The 20,322-nt window shown below is 38.2% G+C and overlaps 2 protein-coding genes across 3 annotated transcripts in view; one reads left to right on the top strand and one right to left on the bottom strand.

Moving 5' to 3' along the window:
• Positions 1–2,299: 2,299 nt before the first annotated feature.
• CUNH4orf46 (chromosome unknown C4orf46 homolog) lies at positions 2,300–2,941 on the bottom strand. The gene has a single exon (XM_006081852.3). The coding sequence runs from the start codon at positions 2,719–2,721 to the stop codon at positions 2,443–2,445; it is 279 nt and encodes a 92-aa protein (XP_006081914.1). The 5' UTR covers positions 2,722–2,941; the 3' UTR covers positions 2,300–2,442.
• A 162-nt stretch (positions 2,942–3,103) lies between these two features.
• ETFDH (electron transfer flavoprotein dehydrogenase) overlaps positions 3,104–20,322 on the top strand; it is a 30,220-nt gene continuing 13,001 nt past the window's right edge. The window contains exons 1-6 of one of the 2 annotated variants that reach the window (XM_006081850.3): positions 3,104–3,376; positions 11,057–11,197; positions 11,829–12,058; positions 13,660–13,741; positions 14,167–14,285; positions 17,040–17,117. In XM_006081850.3, coding sequence (XP_006081912.1) covers positions 3,331–3,376; positions 11,057–11,197; positions 11,829–12,058; positions 13,660–13,741; positions 14,167–14,285; positions 17,040–17,117 — 696 coding nt within the window. In that variant the 5' untranslated portion in view covers positions 3,104–3,330. The remainder of the gene's footprint in view (positions 3,377–11,056; positions 11,198–11,828; positions 12,059–13,659; positions 13,742–14,166; positions 14,286–17,039; positions 17,118–20,322) is intronic. The other variant, XM_023755380.1, reaches the window with a different exon arrangement.

Here is a 20,322-nt window from a genome sequence, read left to right as displayed (position 1 = left end):
CATGAAGACATAATAGATAAAATGTATTCCTATGAAAATTAAGATTGTGAGTCTTAGAAATTCTGTTAGTATTAAGCGTCTTTGAATTGCTGTGAGTTATAAAAATATACATCTGAAACTACCTGTTAACATCTAAAATGTTCTCAAATGTTTTTCTGGAAGCCATTTGGTTTTCTGTTTAATTCACTCACTCTTCCATCCTTCCACCTCTCCAAATAGAGTAACTTCTATACATACACAGATCTGAAGAAAATATAGCCAAATGTTAACATTTATTAAATCTGTATGGTGGAAATGCATTGGTGTCCATTAGATCATTCACCTTTCCTGTTATGTTTGAAAATATTTCAATAAAAAATTTTAGAGTAATGAACCCAAGAAAATGGAAATTTGCTTTTAACAAATTTATTTTTGTACATTTTAATTTCAATTTTCATGATATATAAAAAATATTTTCTAATATCAAAATAAGCATCTCTATGGTACAGGTACATACCATGTGTTATCTTTAACTTTAAAAAAATTAATCAAGTACTATGACTTAATATGCTAAACAAAACTTTTTGCCCATCCATTTGTCCCCTTTCATAGCCCCATTGTGGAGTTTTAGAATTCAGTTTTGTACACATCTCCATAACTACAAAGAATAAGATGCTATATCAAAGATGTCCAGAGTTACATAGTAGAGAATTAGTGGGCTTAATCATTGACATATGACACAAACAACCAGAGAGAGAGAGAGGAAAGCAACATAAGCTATAGGACAAGTAAAATAAAACATTGTCAATAAAGTCAAATAATATGAAAATAATCACATCATTTAAATTTGATGCATTAAAAACAATAACTTCTTTAAAATTATATTTAGAATTAAGAATTATTACTTACAAAGCTCCAAAAGTAATAGTTAGTACAGAGCCATAATTGTGATAAGGCACTTTAAAGAGAACAATCAAAGACCTAACAACATGGAATGCAAGAAATATTATCTGTAGAAGCAGTTAATCTTAGAAATAAACATGGGGGGAAATATGCATTCTTTCTATACATGCTTTCATTTTCTGAAGTAAAAGCTGTTTTAAAAAGCATCCTAGAGGGCAAAAAATATTTAGCATATATTTTAAAAAGGTGTCATCAGTAAAAGTTCAAATCTCCATAAAAAAAAAAAAAGTTTTCCTTCAAGTCAATGAAGTTGACTCTTTTATGTGACACTGTCCTAGGTGCTGGGGATTGGTCTAGAGAAGTTAGCCTAATGGAGCTGGATCTAACATTACTAACCTTAAAGGTACCTTCTTTGGTAACTTTAAACTCTGCCATTCTTGCCATCTTCTTGCAAATCAAATAAAATAATGTTCTACCTCGTTTGCTCCTAGTAACACTGTGGTATTTTTGTCTACTGATGAAATTAATTTTCATAAAAGATTCTATGAAAGTTTAGTCAGAAGATTAAGCAAATATTAGCCGGCATCAAAAATAACATCAGGCCCTAAGCGGTTTGGCTCAGTGGATAGAGCATCGGCCTGAGGACTGAAGGGTCGCAGGTTCGATTCCGGTCAAGGGCATGTACCTTGGTTGTGGGCACATCCCCAGTAGGGGGTGTGCAGGAGGCAGCTGATGGATGTTTCTCTCTCATCGATGTTTCTAACTCTCTATCCCTCTTTCTTCCTCTCTGTAAAAAATCAATATATTAAAAAAACACACACACACAAATACTTGAGCCATGATATAATCCAGTTCATTCCCCAGTTTCCAATCTGCACAGGCGGGTCTATTCCACAAACGTCTCCCAGGAAGACCACACCTCATTCACTAAATACTTCATTCTTCCTGACCCACTCAGGAGTCCTTAAATACGGAAACGGTGATCCCCTCCGATGATGTCTTATGTGTTTCGGTTTCAGGTGTGTGTGTGTGGGGGGGGGGGGGGGTCAAAAGTGTGTGTGTGGGGGCGGGGTGTCAGGGATGTGTGTTTGTGCCCCCCCTCCCACAGGGGCATTAGTTTTTGGAAATTCGAGATTCAACAGAAACCAACCAGTCAAAGATCCCTCCCTGTGATTCCCAGAACCGTTAAATGAAACAATCTGGGCTACGGGGCGGGGACTAACCCCTCCAAACTGGGTCCAGCGGGAAGCCAGCCTGAGAAAGACAACAGCCTTGTCAGCTGGCTCTGGGCAGGTGGCCAACCAGAACAGCGGGCTCTCAGGTCCCGCGGAGGAAGAGGTCCCAGCCTGACCCACAGACAGCACGGGGGGAGGATGGGGGGGGGGGGTGGAGGGGGGGCAGGCAGAGCCAGCACAGTCCTGGCAGCAGAGCGCGTGGTTTCGGGTTACAGGGATGATGGGAACCAGAAGGCGAGGCAGAAAGACGGAGGGATGGGGATGGTGGGGGCACCCCCTAATTCCCCCAAGCTAAATCTAAAGGCGGATTCCGTCCTTCTGCGCGTTAGGATTCCCAGCCCCTCGCTCCCGGACCCCGCCGCGGTCTGTCTGCCAACAAGCGCGGGCTGGGGACGCGGTCGGGGCACCTGTCCCCGCCACTCACGTCTCCGATCTGCAGCTCCACTTCCTCCAGCCGGTCCACCGTTGGGCTCCTGCTCGGAACTGGCCAGTCCAAACTCACTGGGATGCCGGGGGAAGATGTGGAAGAGGCTTCAGAAGACGAGGGAGAGAAGGAAGGTGGCGGGGGCTGCGAAGAAACCCGCGCCTCCTCGGGGTCTGCCATGGAGAAGTGTTGGGACGGCCGAATCGGAACTTATCGGAACCGACACCAACCGTCTTTCAACTGCTCGCGCCCTAAGGCCAGAGGCCCCGCCTCCTCTCCCCCAAAATCCCGCCCCGTCTCCTGTGGGCGTCTGCCCAATACCGAAAACGGCATTTTTTCAGGACAGCCTATCAGATATCAGTGGATTCACCGTGGGCAGCTCGCTGCTCCAGCGCAAAGCTCCTTACGGGCTTACCAGGCTCTTCAGCAGAAGACTACAACTCCCAGGATGCCGTGCGCTTTGCTTCGCTTCTCGCTGCCTTTGGCTGCGTGCGCGGTGCACCATGGGGCTTGGGAGATGGTCGGGACAACTTCAATCCACCACCACAGGCCGCGGGACACGACCCGGAAGCCTCGGCTGGCCATTGCGTCACGCGTGGCGCCGGCGCAGAACGAGAAAGAGGCGGGAACGCCTTGAAGCCTGTGAGGTGGGCTGAGCAGAGAGGCAGGTTTCAGCAGAGGGGTTGGTGCTTCCCGGCAGGTAATGGCGCCCCCCGAGGCCTAGAGGTCCAGCGCCCGCGGCGAGCCACTGGCAGTCCTCCTTCCGCTGGTGTCCGACGAAGAGTCCCGATGACAGCGAACATGTTGGTGCCACTAGCCAAGCTGTCCTGCCCGGGTGAGAGGGCATTTCGGGAGGGGAATTAGCGGGGAAAGGTCGAGTCGTTTAGGGGGAAAGGGTCACAGGTGGGGGCTGTCGGCACCTGTCTCCTCCCGCTTCTCCTCCGGTCGCTTTCCGAAGCCAACCTACGACAAAGGTCACGCCGCCTGCACCTGGCGGTGGACCCCGGGATCCTCCGGGGCTTGGCCGTCCGCAGCCGGAGAACGGACAACTAGGGGAAAGGTCGTGGGCCGGGGAAACGTGTGCACACGGGCCCCCGGTGGACGCCCGGACCGAATCGTCCCGGATTCTGGCTCGGACCCTTACCCCGAGGCTCAGGTGTTAGCTGTGGCACCGCTGGATATGGGTAGAAGAGTATTTGCGCAGGTTTTCTCCTGGGTCTCGACCTGAGTTGCGTCTTTGCCGCCAGCCTCACATATGAATGTTAATCGTGATGATTAACATTCATATGTGCCGCCTAAGTCACCAGATTATTTCGAGCGCCCGGAGTTTTTCTGCCTTGTGTAAAATTAGCTCGAGGGGCTCATCGTGTTGTGGGCGTCCCTAGCACCCCCACGATGACTCGTGGAAATACCACATTGCCTATCCTGTCACTTTAAAGGTAGAATGATGCACTGGGATGGTGTTTTGTTTTGTTTTACTTAACAAAACGAAAAATTCCCCCCAAAAAAGTTCACTACAGGATCTTGAATTCGCTCACATCTGGCTTAATTTTTTTCTAATCTGATTTAATTTTCGGATGTGGAATAAACAAGTATACCTATTGCAACTTCAAGGATGTTCTTATTATGTAAATTTCATTAAAGTGGGATTTTGTCAAAGTTGGCCGTTATATATTAAATAAGTAAAATTTTGTTTCAAGTTCATTTTACGCATGCATGTATTACTACACTTAATGTGTAGATATATTGTGGGGTTTTTTGTTCTTGTTTTTAATATAAAAGTAGTCAGATGCTGCTATCTGCCCTACTGCCTAATTTAGTTGAAGTTAGAAGTCATTCTTCGGCCAAGTGCTAACATAACTCCACCAAATTTACCATTTCCATTTTCCTTGGATGCTTAAATCATTGCCATTTCCACAGCCTAGTGTTAGTACTACTGGGCTAACATTTAAATGTTTTAGAGACAAGCACAAATGTACTGTCAGTGTGACTTTCATAGGGTAATGTTATGAGTTCAATGGACTTTTGAGCTCACTCTCCACCAAAATTAAGCCAAGGTGCCTAAGTGTACACTTTAAAGTGAAATATCAGATTTGTTTTCAGAAAAGGAGTAAAGGTCATGATTTTCTTTAACCCTCCAGAGGATATCAGACTGCCCAGTTCTAAATATTCTCAAGAAAATCACTAGCTGTATGAGCAACAGAATTACAGTTTTGTCTGATACCAAATCATCAGTTTTCAGAAGCAGATGAAAACTTCTAAACTTTAAACTACAGTAATGCGACACTAAACTAAAACTTAAAATATTGCTATGTCATTTAATAAAAATGTAAATAATAAAGATTCTTAAATGCTCTTTTGAATAATGCTATTACTATAATTGAACTCTGGAACTGAGTTCTATAATATCTTTATGTGTCTTATATACGTTTTTAGATTTAGGATATATGAAGGATTATTTAAGGTTTAAAAATTATTCCCAATAAAACATTTTTAGTATGCATTTGCAATAGAGAAATTTAGTTTACTTACCAACTTAAGAGTGATTATCAAAAGCAGACTTTTAGTGTTTGTTTTTTTAATATATTTTTATTGATTTCAGAGAGGAAGGGAGAGGGCAAGACAGAAACATCAAGGATGAGAGAGAATCATTGATTGGTTGCCTCCTGCACTCACCTAACTGCACTGCCCTGACCAGGAATCCAACCCAGTGACCTCTTGTTTCTTAGGTCAATGCTCAACCACTGAGCCACACTGGCTTGGTGAGACTTTTAGTGTTTAAAAGACTTTAGAGGTGTCACTCCAAATCTCTTTTCCTTCTGCATTCATCTGCCCTACTACCTAATTTAGTTGGAATAAACAAGGTAGTATTATGATTAAGATTAATCATAATCTTTAATTATTGTCTGATGCCAGGTTTTTACTTTTGTCAAACAATCATTTTTATTGGAGAGCCCTGGCTGGGTGGCTAAGTTAGTTGGAGTGTTGTCCAGTGCACCAAAAAGGTTGCAGGTTCAATCACCCCTTTGGGGTGCATAAGGGAGGCAACCAATTGATCTCTCTCTCTCTCTTTCTCTCTCAAATCAATAAACATAGCCTCAGGTGAGGATTTTAAAAAATCATTTTATTGCAAGGAGTAAACATAAAATGTATTAATTCTGCAATTGGGTTTAAAGAATAGAAATAATTATCCTATGCCAGGTTGTCATCTCTCCCTTAATTAGAAAAAAAAATAATAAAAAAACAACTTGTTTCACACAGCTCAGGTTCCATCACTTCAGAAATCATTCCAAATCCACTGGAGTCTCAGAACTAGACAGATGATGGAAGGATTGAGACTCAGCTTGGCTGGGATCATCTTAATTTCTGTTTATTTAATGTAAATGGGGATTGTAGCTGTCCCAAATATCTCATAAGGTCATGAAGGATAAGATGTGGTATTAAAATTGAAAATTCTCAACTGTTTAGTATGAAACAGTCCATGAAAATATAAATTTTATTATATACAGGGTGGGACAAAAGTAGGTTTACAATTATGCGTATGCAAAACACAGAGTTTTTTCTTTTATTATTATTATTTTTCATACGAACACTGTAAGCCTACTTTTGCCCAACCCTGTATTCCAAATCCATGCAAAAGTCTTCGTTTGTTATAGTCCATACTTAGGAAATTGTTCATTTGCAGATAGATGATTCATTTATAAGAGACAAGTTAAAAATTAGAAAAGTCCTCATTATTATTATAGCTCTATAACTCAGGAATTAGTGTTAGGAAATTAAACCAGAGATTTGCGCGTTCCTGGGTGGGAGTTGAAATTTTAACTAGGAAGTTTCCTGTCCAGCTAACAAATATATTAGCTACTTGCTTGTATAAGACATATACTAGATCTTATACCATAGTATTTCTAAGTCAAAGATTGATCATAAACTTTAGAGCTTATGTGGTAGGGAAGAGTAGAGTAACTTGCTGAAAATGTCATTGCTATTAATGAGTTCAAACACAAAGTAGACAGTCTCTAAGCCTGTGCACTTAACCATTGAATTTTTACATGTTGCCCTTTTTTGTGTTTGTTTTTAATTAATAAACTTTATTTTTTGTTAGCAGTTTTAGGTTTAGAGAAAAATGGAGCAGAATGTACACAGAGTTTCTATATAACTCCTTCACTATCTTGGCATTGGTGTGGTACATTTGTTACAAGTGGTGAACGAATATTGATATATTATTAATAATAGTTTACATTAGTGTTCATTCTTTGTGTTGTACACTCTATGGGTTTTGATATGTGTATGTCATGTATCTGCCGTTAATGACATTATCATACAGAATAGTTTCACTGCCTTCCCCCCCCAAATTCCCTGAGTTTGACTTATTCATCTCTTCCTCTTTCTGAACCCTGGCAACCACTGATCTTTTTAATATCTCTATAGTTTTGTCTTTTCCAGAATGTCATGTTGGTTTCTTTCAATATGCATTTGTTACATCCACATCTTTTCATGGCTAATAGCTTATTTCATTTTAGTAATAAATAATATTTAATTGTACGGATGCACATCATTCTGTTTATCTGTTCACCCATTAAAGGATATCTTCCAAGTTTTGACAATTATGAATAAAGCTGCTGTAAAAATTCATGTGAGGTTTTCTTTTAAATCGTGGATATTTTCTATCTTTTATTATGATATGAACACTTAACATGAGATGTAACCTCTTGAAAAAATTTTAAATGTATAATATATTATTGTTGGTAGCTCCCTATAATATAAGATGTTCATATCTTTTTTTTAAGATTTTTAATTGATTTTTGGAGAGAGAAGAAGGGAGAGAGAGAGAGAGAAACATCAATGTGAGAATAACATCAGATCAGCTGCCTCCTTGCACGCCCCTTACCGGGGATCAGCCCCCAACCCAGGCTTTGCCCCTGACTCAGGAATCAAATCAGCAACCTTCTGGTGCACGGAAGAACATCCAACCTACTGAGCCACATCAGTCAGGGCTGTTCAGCATCTTTTCATATGCCTATTTTCCATCTGTACATCTGTATTTCTTTGGTGGGTTGTCAGTTCAGATCTTTGGTCCATTTTTTGATTGCAGTGTTTGTTTTTTTATGAGTTCTTTTTGTATTTTGGATACCAGTTCTTTATCAGCTACATGTTTTGCAGATATTTTCTTCCACTCTATGAATTATCTTTTCATTCCCTCATGTTGGTTTTTTAATGCTTCTGATTTATAACTCTAGTTTGCCTTTACACAGAGAATGACACTAAAAAAAGCATTAACCTGTTTTATAAAACCATGGTTGAATCGTAAATGAGTACTATAATGAAGGAGAGTGTAAAATATTATACAGTGGGGCCTTGACTTACGAGTTTAATTCGTTCTGAGACCGAGCTCGTTAAGGAGCTCATTAACTCAAATTACTCTGTCAACTCAATGCAAAAAATCGGGCGGAGAGACAGCTGGTATCTCAAAAAACTCGTTAGTCGGGACACTCGTAAGTCAAGGCCCCACTGTACCTGTAAATTAGGGTAAGACTGGGGTTTAGCATACAACAAGGAAAAGACAAATACTTAAGGACTATGCTGTCTACTGGTAGCATTCAGACAATTAAGCAAGACATTATGTTTATATCTTTTTTTGTCATATAAATTTTTTAAATTTTTAGTCAAATGACGTAATGATTTTTGAGATTTTTACATACCTAGAAAAACCTTCCTAAATCCAAGATTCTAAAAAACAAAACAGTGTTTTCCCCATAATCTTTTGTATGTGACTGTAAATGTTCTTTTTTTAATAACAGTGTTATTGAGATATGTTACATACCACACAGTTCACACTATCTAAAGCAGTGGTTCTCAACCTTCCTAATGTTTCGACCCTTGAATACAGTTCCTCATGTTGTGGTGACCCCCAACCATAAAATTATTTTCGTTGCTACTTCATAACTGTAATTTTGCTACTATTATGAATCGTAATATAAATATCTGATATGCAGGATGTATTTTCATTGTTACAAATTGAACATAATTAAAGCATAGTGATTAATCACAAAAACAATATGTAATTATATATGTGTTTTCCGATGGTCTTAGGTGACCCCTGTGAAAGGGTCGTTCGACCCCCAAAGGGGTCGCGACCCACAGGTTGAGAACCGCTGATCTAAAGTTTTTAGTATATTCACCAAGTTGTGCCATACTACAGTGTACTAGAACATTTTCATCACCCCAAATAGAAACCCCATACCCATTAACAGTCACTCCTAAACCCCTCCAGCGCCAGACCACTAATCTACTTTCTATCTCTATAAATTGGTCTATTCTGAATATTTCATATACATGGAATATTCATTATATATGTGGGTTTTTTGTGGCTGACTTTCACTTAGCATAATGTTTTCAAGGTTCATCCATGGTGTAGCACATATCACTACTTAATTTCTTTTCATTGCTGAATGATATTCCACTTATGGATATATTTTTATTTATCAATTCACTAATGAACATTTGAGTTGTTTTCACTTTTTGGCTGTTATGAATAATGCAACTATGAACATCTGTGTACAAGTTTTTTGTGTAGACTTATGTTTTTATTTATCTTAAGTATATACTTAGAAGTGAGTCATATGGAAACTCTATGTTTAACATTTTGAGAGACAGTCAGACTTTTTTTCAAAGTGGCTGTACCATTTAACATTCCCGTAACAGTATATGAAGGTTCCAATTTCTCCACATGCTCATTATCACTTTTTATTATCTGCCTTATATAAAGTGGTAACTTGTTATAGTTTTTATTTGTATTTCCAGGATGGTTAGTGATGTTGAGCATCTTTTCATGTGATTAGCAGCCATTGTATATCTCCTTTGGAGAAATATCTAATTAGATTCTTTGTCTGGTTTTAATTGTTGTTGTTTTTTTGTTAATATTAGAAATGAATTCTTTATATATGCTAGATACAAGTCCCTTATCAGAAATATAATTTGCAAATAGTATTTTCTCCGATTTCATGGGTTATTTTTTTACTTTCTTAATAATATCCTTTGAAGCACAAAAGGTTTTCATTTTGATGAAGTACAGCTTATCTATTTTTTCTTTTGTTGCTTTTGTCATTGCTAAGTAACCACTGTTCCAAGGTGACAAAAATATACACCCAGGTGTGGGAGTATTTTTTTTTAATTTATAGTTTTAGTTCTTATATTTAGGTCTTTGATCTTTTCTTAGTTACTTTGTATCATCATAATCTTTATTTTTAAATTAAAAAAATAATTTTAGATTTACAGAAGAGTTGAAAAGATAGCACAGAGTTCCCATAAAACCTTTGCTTAGATTAACTTCTTACATGACTATAATATAATTATCAAAACTAAGAAATTAACATTGATACAATACTGTTAAACTACATACTTTATTCAGCTTTCCTTTGTTGTTATAGGATCCAATCCAGGTTACCAGATGTTCTTAGTTGTCTAGTTCCTTAGTCTACTTTAGTGTGACAGTTTCTCTGCCTTTTCTAGTCTTTCATGACCTTGACACTTTCGGAATAGACTGGCCTGGCATTTTGTGGAATGTCCTTCAATCTGAGTTTGTCTGGTGATTTCTCATGACTAGACTGAGGGAGGTTATAGATTTGGTGGAAGGGTACCACAAATACAGATTACATTAGAGGTTGTTGCCCAGGAATTGAGAAAGTTCCCACCTAATTGCTTCTCTCTTTCTATGAGGTTTGACATAGATTATCTGCTCCAGGTAAGGGAAGAAGGAGATGGAGTTGAAGGTTTAAGGACAACAGAGGTTTAATAACTTTCTTACAGATAAATGTTTTCATACTTCTGTTTATTTCCATTAAATTCTATTTGCTAACTCAGATTATGTATACATTTTTTAGGCTCAGAAAATATTGCCATATATGAGAGCCAATCTAATTTAAAAAGAGGCTGATTATAAACCCATTTTTGCCAGTATTGTTCCAACATAATTATTAATACTAACCTTTATTACTCTCAAAAGTAGCTAGTTTGGATTATAAATTATATGGTCATCCTATTTATAGGTTAAACTTGACATGAGCTAGATTGAATAAATTAGTTTATTAGCTACTTTAAATATTATAATTTGAAAACATTGCTTTATGAGAAAAAAGCTAACTGAATTGTTCATCTATGAAAGGGTACAGTCTATTTTAGTTTATGTCACAACTAATAGCTCTACAGCACAGATCAAACTATTCCCTGAATGTCTGCAGTTTTTATAGGGTCAGAATATAAACAAGTCTCCAAATATAAGGCATCATGTGTAATCATGCAGTTTTAGGTCATGAAGGTACCTTAGACCTGTGACCCTTTACTTTTTTGGACGAGGAAACAAATCAAGTAATTTGCTTAAAGTGTTAGGGCTAATTAATAGAAAATTAACCAGAAACCAGCTCTGATCCTCAATCCTAGATTTTTTAAATATATTTTTTCAGTCTATTTCTGAGAAAAGCTAATTGAAAAAATAATAATGTTCATAATTTTTGTGCAGCATATCAGTGCTTTCATGCCTTAAAAATTAAGAAAAATTATCTACCTCTGTGTGCTACAAGATGGGCTTCAACTTCCGTTGTACCTCGAATTACTACCCACTATACTATTTATCCCCGGGATAAGGACAAACGATGGGAAGGTAGGTAATAATTTGTGCAAAATTGTTGAGACTTTATAGATACTTTGTATCATTTTGTAGAGGGAAATATTTTTCATGGTACTGTAAAAATATCTAATAATACATAGATTTATAAAATCAATTACATATTATTTAGAAAAACAAATATTTGCTAAATTTATAATAATAAATCTCAAAGCCAAAAGTTCATTTATGGAAGCAAAAATAAAGCATGCACTGGAACCAGAAGTAAGAGAATATACAATTAATACAGTAATATCTTTAGTACACTTCTCATGCAAAGGAGAGGGGCAATTTTTGAAAATAATAATGTTTTAGAGCAGCAGTTCTCAACCTGTGGGTCGCAACCCCTTTGGCGGTCGAACGACCCTTTCACAGGGGTCGCCTAAGACCATCCTGCATATCAGATATTTACATTACGATTCATAACAGTAGCAACATTACAGTTATGAAGTAGCAACGAAAATAATTTTATAGTTGGGTCACAACACGAGGAACTGTATTTAAAGGGCCAGAAGGTTGAGAACCACTGTTCTAGAGCATAGTGGGTATTTATAAGCCACTATGTGATTTTGGCAGGTTATATTCATCCCAGACTTTTTATGTACTTCTTAAACTTTTTTCCTCACAGGAGTGAGCATGGAGAGGTTTGCAGAAGAAGCAGATGTAGTAATAGTTGGTGCAGGCCCTGCAGGGCTGTCTGCTGCTGTTCGGCTAAAGCAGTTGGCTGCTCAGCAAGAAAAGGACATCCGTGTGTGTCTAGTGGAGAAAGCTGCTCAAATAGGAGCTCATACTCTCTCAGGGGCTTGCCTTGATCCACGTGCTTTCGAAGAACTGTTCCCAGACTGGAAGGAGAAGGGAGTATGAAAAATTGGTTTTTATGAAAAGTCTAATCTTTATTGACTCTTTATTTCCAAATTACTGGCATAATGGAAACCCTTTTTATGTAATTATATCTTGTAAAGGATAACTACTGATTTTTTTTATTTAAAAGGAGCAAAAATAGATAAAATTATGTCAAATATATAGATTAACTCATTTTTGTATAATGCCTTCTACATGTTGTATTTATGTACTGAGTTTATGAGAAGGCATTATCTTGAGGAGATCTTTTAATATTTGTACTGAAAAAAAAATAGAGCATTTTGATTTTGAGGGCATTTCCTAACTTTCTCCATAAGTGTTTACATCCTTGTTCTTAATAAAGTGTTATCTAATTTCCTGGACATTGCAATAGCTAAAGCCAAGGAGGATAATCTGATCTAATTTTTAAAGCAATGAATCATGGTCACCCACATCTAAGCTGAAAAGGCACGGGTATGATATGCAGAGAACCAAGTGTTGGTTTTACTGCTCTTATAATTGTATGACTTGGTTAAAATTTTATACTCTATATATTTCAGTTTTTCTTATGTGAGATGGGTTATATTATATATATCCTACCTTTAAGGTTAGAATATTTAGTATCTGTGAATATGCTTTGTAAAGGTAAAACACTGTATAAATATTTCTGTATTTTTTTCCATGTGGAGTAAGCTAAATTCCAAAAATTTAACTTCTGCTGTTCTTTCTAAAATATCAAGCTCCTTTAAAGTAGAAATACTTTAATTATGCCTAATTAACTTTCTCTTTTCAATATTATATCAGAAATAGATATCAATGAATGATTATTGACTAATATCAATTCTAATAGAAAAAGTTTTTCACATCAAAGCCCTATATATCTAGGCAGAAACAATCTATTGTATACATGTTAATTATCTTTTTCCAAAGGAAAAATAAAATTTGTCTTATGTTTTCATCAAGCAGGAAATTACAACTTGGAGCAAGCTCCTAGGCTAAACTCCCACAGACAGGGAGACAGGAAGCCATCCTCCTTGATGTTCACATTTCACAGATGTCTCCAAGGTCCCCAAGAAAGACATTCCTGGGATGCAAAACTGGCTTGTTTAAGTTTAAAAAAGATCCCCATACATCTCAAAGAGACAAAGACAGTCCAAATTTTCTAAAGAAAATGATGAAAGAAAATTGAGGAGGGTAGTTCCCTTTTTAAATTGTTATTTATATATATTTTATTGTTGACAGTTGAACGCCTTCCACCCAGCCCCTGCTTCACCCCATGCCTTCACCACACTATTATCTGTGTCCATGTGCTCTGCATATATGTATATAAGTTCTTTGGTTATTTGCATCTCCCGAGCCACCTCCCCTCTAAGATCTGTCAGTCTGTTCCATGCGTTCATGCCTCTGGACCTATTTTGTTCATTAGTTTATTATGTTCATTAGATTCTACATATAATTGAGATCATGTGGTATTTGTCTTTCCTCTGACTGGCTTATTTCATTTAGCATAATATTCTCAAGGTCCATCCATGCTGTCTCCTTACTTTTTGTTTTTTATTTGTATTTACCCTTACAAATATGAACTAAAACTTTCCTTTCTTAACATATTTTATTTCTAGGCTCCCCTTAACACTCCTGTAACAGAAGACAGGTTTGCAATTTTAACACAGAAATATAGAATTCCTGTGCCAATTCTTCCAGGTAAGATATGATAAATAATCACAGAATTATAGAATTCTACAACTGGAAGGAACTACATTTCATCTGGTGAAATTCCGTCCTTTTACAGATGAGAAAGCTGAGGCCCGAGATTTGTAGGCTTTACCCAGAGTTATACAGCTAGCTTATGGGGAAGCAGGATTGGAACCCAGTTATTTTGTCTTCCAGTCTAGAAGAATTGAGTTAGTCTTGAAAGCCAACCAGGAATTTTTAATTTAATGCTGTAATATTGTTTTTAATTTAATAGAGTTCTAGATCAAAATTATAGAAATTAAAATTGTGACCATAAAAGACTGTGTATGTTTATGCAGAAATTATACATTGATTTGAATTTTTAAATTAAGTATTTATGTTTTTTAGTTTTATCAATAAAAAGTCAGATTTATAAAGTAAGCATTTATTTGTAGGTCTCCCAATGAATAATCATGGCAATTACATTGTGCGCTTGGGACATTTAGTAAGCTGGATGGGAGAACAAGCAGAAGCCCTTGGTGTTGAAGTATACCCTGGTTATGCTGCTGCTGAGGTTTGTATAGTTTTGTTTTGTGTTTAATATTTATAGGAAGTGATGTTTTCTTTAGAATAAACAAAGAATGGTACAGAGATAAAGAAATAAAAGGAAAAGCCATAGGATTTTAGAATTGCAAAATTAGAAGGAATCTTAAAAAGATCTAATCCAAAGAGTACTTGAATTCCTTATATTATACCCACATCAAATGATGGCCCAACTTATGATTGAATCCCATCAGGGATGAAAAGACCTCTAAATTTTCATTTGGTAATGGATTGTTGGTAATGCACTCTTTCTCATATTGAATAGAAATTTATATTTTATGTTATATAGAACAAATCTATGCCCTCTTCCAATTGGAAAGAAACCTTTCATCTATAATTATGCCCTGCTCTTTCTTCTTCCTTAACTTTACTCTTGTGGTTTTTCTCTCCCAGCTTAAACATTCTCAGTTCTTTCAATCGTGTCAATAATTTGAGTTCCTTCAGTATTCTCATTGTCCTCCTCTGAATACATTTCCCTTTTATTCCCTTATTAGGTGGCACCCAGAATGCATATACTACTTCAAGCCTAGTGTGGAGTAGGGCCATTACCTTCTTCATTCTAGAAAATGTTATTCTGTTAATTCTCTCAAAATAACTCTTTTGGCAACCATATCATACTGTTGATATTCACTAAGTACTATTGGGGAAATTATTAAAAACAAAATCTTCACCCTAGCTGGTTTGGCTCAGTGGATAGAGTATCAGCCTGCTGACTGAAAGGTCTGGGTTTGATTCTGGTCAAGGGCACATGCCTGGGTTGCGGGCTTGATCCCTAGAAGGGACCTGTAGGAGGCAGTCGATCAATGATTCTCTTTCATTGTTGATGTTTCTATCTATCTCTCTCTCCTCTCCTTTCCTCTCTGAAATTAATAAAAATATATTTTTAAAAAATAAATGAAATAAAATGATTCACATATATCTCAGAGAATGAGTTTACAGTTAAGTTTTCTAACAGATTTGCTGAAAGAATCTCTTATTTTTGAGCCAGGGAAAATTCAAAATAATTTTGTATTTGTTTTTACCTTTACAGTGTGTAAGTCAAATAAAAACTCTTAGGTCCCTGTATTATACTTGCTGTTACTAATTTGTTTTTCCAGCCCATACATATGCATTTTGTATTTTGGGCCCAAGGTTGGAGCTTTACATTTCTCCTGGTTAAAATGTTCTTGAGATTCATGTCAAAATCACAAATAGGTGGTGTGTAGAATCCATGATTTTTACTTTTAGAGTACATACACACTCAAGTCTCTAGTACCTCCTCTTTTTCTTACTTCCTTAAAGATCATCTATAACAGTGGTTCTCAACCTTCTGGCCCTTTAAATATAGTTCCTCATGTTGTGACCCAACCATAAAATTATTTTCGTTGCTACTTCATAACTGTAATATTGCTACTGTTATGAATCGTAATATAAATATCTGATATGCAGGATGGTCTTACGCGACCCCTGTGAAAGGGTCATTCGACCACCAAAGGGGTCGTGACCCACAGGTTGAGAACCGCTGATCTATAATAATAAAAGCATAATATGCAAATCGACCGAACGGCCAAACAGTAGAATGACCGTCCAGATGACCATGCTATGACACCCACTGGCACCAGGCCAGCCAAGGCGGGTGCGATGCGATTGGTCAGGGGTCCCTGCCATCACCCCATGATCACCCCGCAGAGGGAGGCCCAGGCCACCAGCCGGTGGGGTGATCAATCAGGGGGCTCCATGATCGCCCCAAAGAGGGAGGCCCAGGCTACCCTGTGGTGGCTCTATGGTGGGTGGGCAGGGCCTACCTCTTTGGAGTGATCCATCTCGGGGCTCCCAGACTGTGAGAGGGCTGCAAGCTGGGCTGAGGGACACCCCTGCCCCTGAATGCACAAATTTCATGCACTGGGCCTCTAATTATCAATAGGATATCAGTTTTTTGGGACTCTGAGCCAGACTTCAGTTCTAGTTCATAGCTATATTCTACTGTTAATTCATTTTCAAGGTATCAAGTAAAATGTTTTTTTCTTTCTTTTTATTTCCATTGCTACAAATCCTTATTTTACCTTCCCACTACTGTGCTTTTTGTTATGTGCTTCTAATGTACATTTTGTACTTTCCTATCCAAAGAGCATTTTCCTCCAGAGAGGAAACAGAAGCAGAATAACCTATTTCTCATCCTGAGAAGTATACTTTTGACCAGTTTTTCCCCTTTCTTCTTGCTCCAGAAATACACTTTAATCAGCTTTGGGCTGTTGTCAACCTGTTTTGTTTTATTGTTATGTTTTCGTTCGAGGGTTCTTTTTTGCGGGGGTGGAGAGGGAGGGAGTCTTCACTCAGTTGGGACAGAAGCTTTCCTGACACTTCGCTTTCCATCCATGCTGATGGTCTTCATTTGTTACAGGCCTTGATTTCTGGCTCTGTACATATTTTTGGTATCTGAACTCTTCAAACAGCTTTTGGTTTCATCTTACTGATGTTTTAGTGAGCTCTCTGGTAGCTTCCCCATTTTCTTCCTGATCAAGGTGGTGGCATTTCTTTCATTTCCAGCTGTTTGAGCTGTGTTCTTTCATATTCTAAAAGGCAGTATTTTAAGAACATGTTTTTCCTTTTGCCTGGATGTTTTAAAGCCTGTATTTCTATAATCTAGAGAACATGTTCACTTTCTAAAAAAATCTAAGGCTGTTTATTATTTCTTTTCTAGGTCATTATGAATCCTAAGGTGATAATGAAATATGTTTCATTTTAGGTCCTTTTTCATGAAGATGGTAGTATAAAAGGAATTGCCACTAATGATGTAGGCATACAAAAGGATGGTGCACCAAAGGTAAATGTTTTAATAATTATGTGCTTAACAAATTGACAAATTAAAAAAAAGAGTCAATTTAAACTTAATAATTTAGTCTTGCTACAAACTGCATGTTAAGTGTATGTTAGAATAGAATTATTAATTTGGAATTTTTCTCACATTAAAAATATATAAAGGCGTCTTTGAATTAAACATCATTTAATAAATAGATAAAACATGTTTAAGAATAATTTTTTAAAAGATCAAAACATGCTCTCGCTGGTGTGGCTCAGTTAGTTGGGTATTATCCCATGCACCAAGAGGTCATTGGTTTGTTTCCCGGTTAGGGCACATGCCCGGGTTGCAGGCTCAATCCCCAGTGGGAAGCTTGCAGGAGGCAGCTGATAGATATTTCTCTTTCTCCTTCCCTCTTTCTAAAAATCAAGAAGAAAACCTATGAAAAAGATAATTTTTAAAAAATCAATAAAAACATATTTAAGATATAAAACAAATGTGTCGAAGATTTCATTTCACTCAATAATGAGGAATGAGTAAGATATTACAACCAAGTCAAAGAGCATTCAAAAAACATACACATATGTAGGTTATCAATCAACTGCATTGCCACCTGAACAATTTTCATTTCTATAGACAAGAATCATTTGCATTGCTAATACTAAAGCTCTTGAGCTTTAGCTATTACATTGCTTCTTCTGGTAGTTTGACTGGCTAAATCAGTATCAGATGAGGACTTGAGACTTGGCATGTCTCATAGTTATGGCTCAAAAGCTGTTTTTGTTTGTTTGTTTGTTTTTTTCCTCACCAAAGGTTATTTTTCCATTGATTTTTAGAGGGAGTGGAAGACAGATGGAAAGACAGAGAGAAATATCGATGTGAGAGAAACACATCGAGTGGTTGCCTCCTGCACAAGCCGAGACCATGGCCTGGGTGGGGGAGGATCCTGCAACTGAGGTACATGCCCTTGGCCAGAATCAAACCCGGGACCCTTCGGTCTACAGGCTGATGTTCTATCCACTGAGCCAAACCAGCTAGGGCCATTCAGTTGATTTGCATATTAGGATTTTATTGTATAGGACATTTTAAAATATATTTTTATTGGTTTCGGAGAGGAAGGAAGTGAGAGAGACAGATAGAAACATCAATGATGAGAGAAAATCTTTGATTGGCTGCCTCCTGTACACCCCACACTGGGGATCAAGCCCACAACCTAGACATGAGCCCTGACCAGGAATCGAACCATGACTTCCTGGTTCATAGGTCGAAGCTCAACTACTGAGCCATGCCAACGGGGCTATATTTTATTTTTTAGAAATGTTTATATTTAATATTACAACAAAACTGAAGCACACAAATTCTGTCATCTGATATTTCATTTTTTGTGTGTCTCATATTTGTTTTGATATATATTTTTGTGTTCTGTGCTCTGCATTTGTAAAATATTTATATTTTAGATATTGTATTCATATAGACAACTACAGCGGAGTCTTAACCATATGAACTGCAAAATCTCAGTTTTTAAAATAGATCTTTTAATACCACAAGTTTGGAGCAAGAAGACCAAGAATTCTGTTTACTCTGCTGTTCCATTCTCTGTTTAACCCACTGTAGTTAGGTGCTTGCAGCGATTGCCAGGACACTGAGAAGCGGGGCCTCTGAGGGCAGCCATAGCTGCTTACTCTGCCCTGTTGATCCCCTGGGACCCCTGCCCCACCCAAGCTGTGTGCCGGCTTTTGCATATGAAAGGCCTGGCCCTTTGCAATCTGAAAATTACCTAACAAACTTGCAGCTGGCCCTTGCAGCTGGCCCAAGGCCCCACGGCAACATGCATTGCTTCACAGCTGAGCTCCTGCTGGGTAGCCTCAGGCAGAGGCTAGATCAGCCGTGGGCAAACTACGGCCCGCGGGCCGGATCCCGCCCGTTTGAAATGAATAAAACTAAAAAAAAAGAAAAAGACCGTACCCTTTTATGTAATGATGTTTACTTTGAATTTATATTAGTTCACACAAACACTCCATCCATGCTTTTGTTCCGGCCCTCCGGTCCAGTTTAAGAACCCATTGTGGCCCTCGAGTCAAAAAGTTTGCCCACCCCTGGGCTAGATTAGCACCTCCTTAGAGATCCAGGAGCCAGTGTGCCCGGTGGTCAGAGTGGGACCATCCAGATTGCAGCTCCTCAGATCCATAGAGGACACACTCAGGGGGCAGACTCAGTGAGCACCAAAGCCCCACTGAAGCAAGTCTTGCCCCATAAGGGTGTCTTCAGCACAGAAGTTCTCCCACTGCAGACACAGCTGATTCTCACAGCCAATTGGCCTGGAAGTCAATTCCTCCCAGTGATACCTACAACAATCAAGGCTTAACTACAAGACTGTGCACAAAGCCCACAAGGGGGTGCACCAAGAGTGTCCACCTCAGGTAATGGGGGAGGCTGAGCCACTGGGCCCTATAGGACACCGAGCACAGAAAGCCACTCCATCAACACAGGGAAGCATAAAAAATGCGGAGACAAAGAAACAGGACACAAATGACAGAAATGGAGGAAAGCAAACTACTGGATATAGAGTTCAAAACCACACTTTTAAGGTTTTTCAAGAACTTTCTAGAAACCGCCAATAAATTTAGTAAGACCCTCAAAAAGTCTGGTGAGACCGCCGATAAATGTAGTGAGACCCTCAAGAAATCCAGTGAGATCCTCGAGGTTATGAAAAAGGACCAACTAGAAATTAAGCGTACACTGACTGAAATAAAGGATATTATGCAGAGTTCCAACAGCAGACTAGAGGATCACAAGAATCAAGTCAAAGATTTTAAATACGAAGAAGCAAAAAACACCCAACCGGAAAAGCAAAATGAAAAAAGAATCCAAAAATACGAAGATAGTGTAAGGAGCCTCTGGGACAGCTTCAAGCGTACCAACATCCGAATTATAGGGGTGCCAGAAGGAGAGAGAGAGCAAGATATTGAAAACCTATTTGAAGAGATAATGACAGAAAACTTCCCCTACCTGGTCAAAGAAATAGACTTACAAGTCCAGGAAGCGCAGAGAACCCCAAACAAAAGGAATCCAAATCCACACCAAGACACATCATAATTAAAATGCCAAGAGCAAAAGACAGAGAATCTTAAAAGCAGCAAGAGAAAGACAGTCAGTTACCTGTAAGGGAGTACCCATATGACTGTCAGCTGATTTCTCAACAGAAACTTTGCAGGCCAGAAGGGAGTGG

The sequence above is a fragment of the Myotis lucifugus genome, unplaced genomic scaffold, assembly GCF_000147115.1.
Source record: "Myotis lucifugus unplaced genomic scaffold, Myoluc2.0 scaffold_1, whole genome shotgun sequence".
Classification (NCBI taxonomy): domain Eukaryota; kingdom Metazoa; phylum Chordata; class Mammalia; order Chiroptera; family Vespertilionidae; genus Myotis; species Myotis lucifugus.
Note: the sequence above shows the minus strand (reverse complement) of the source record. Positions and strands in the feature narration are given on the sequence as shown.

Bases quoted from the DNA above. Each gene is read 5' to 3' on its own strand.
- CUNH4orf46 (XM_006081852.3), bottom strand. From the start codon at position 2,721: ATGGCAGACCCCGAGGAGGCGCGGGTTTCTTCGCAGCCCCCGCCACCT.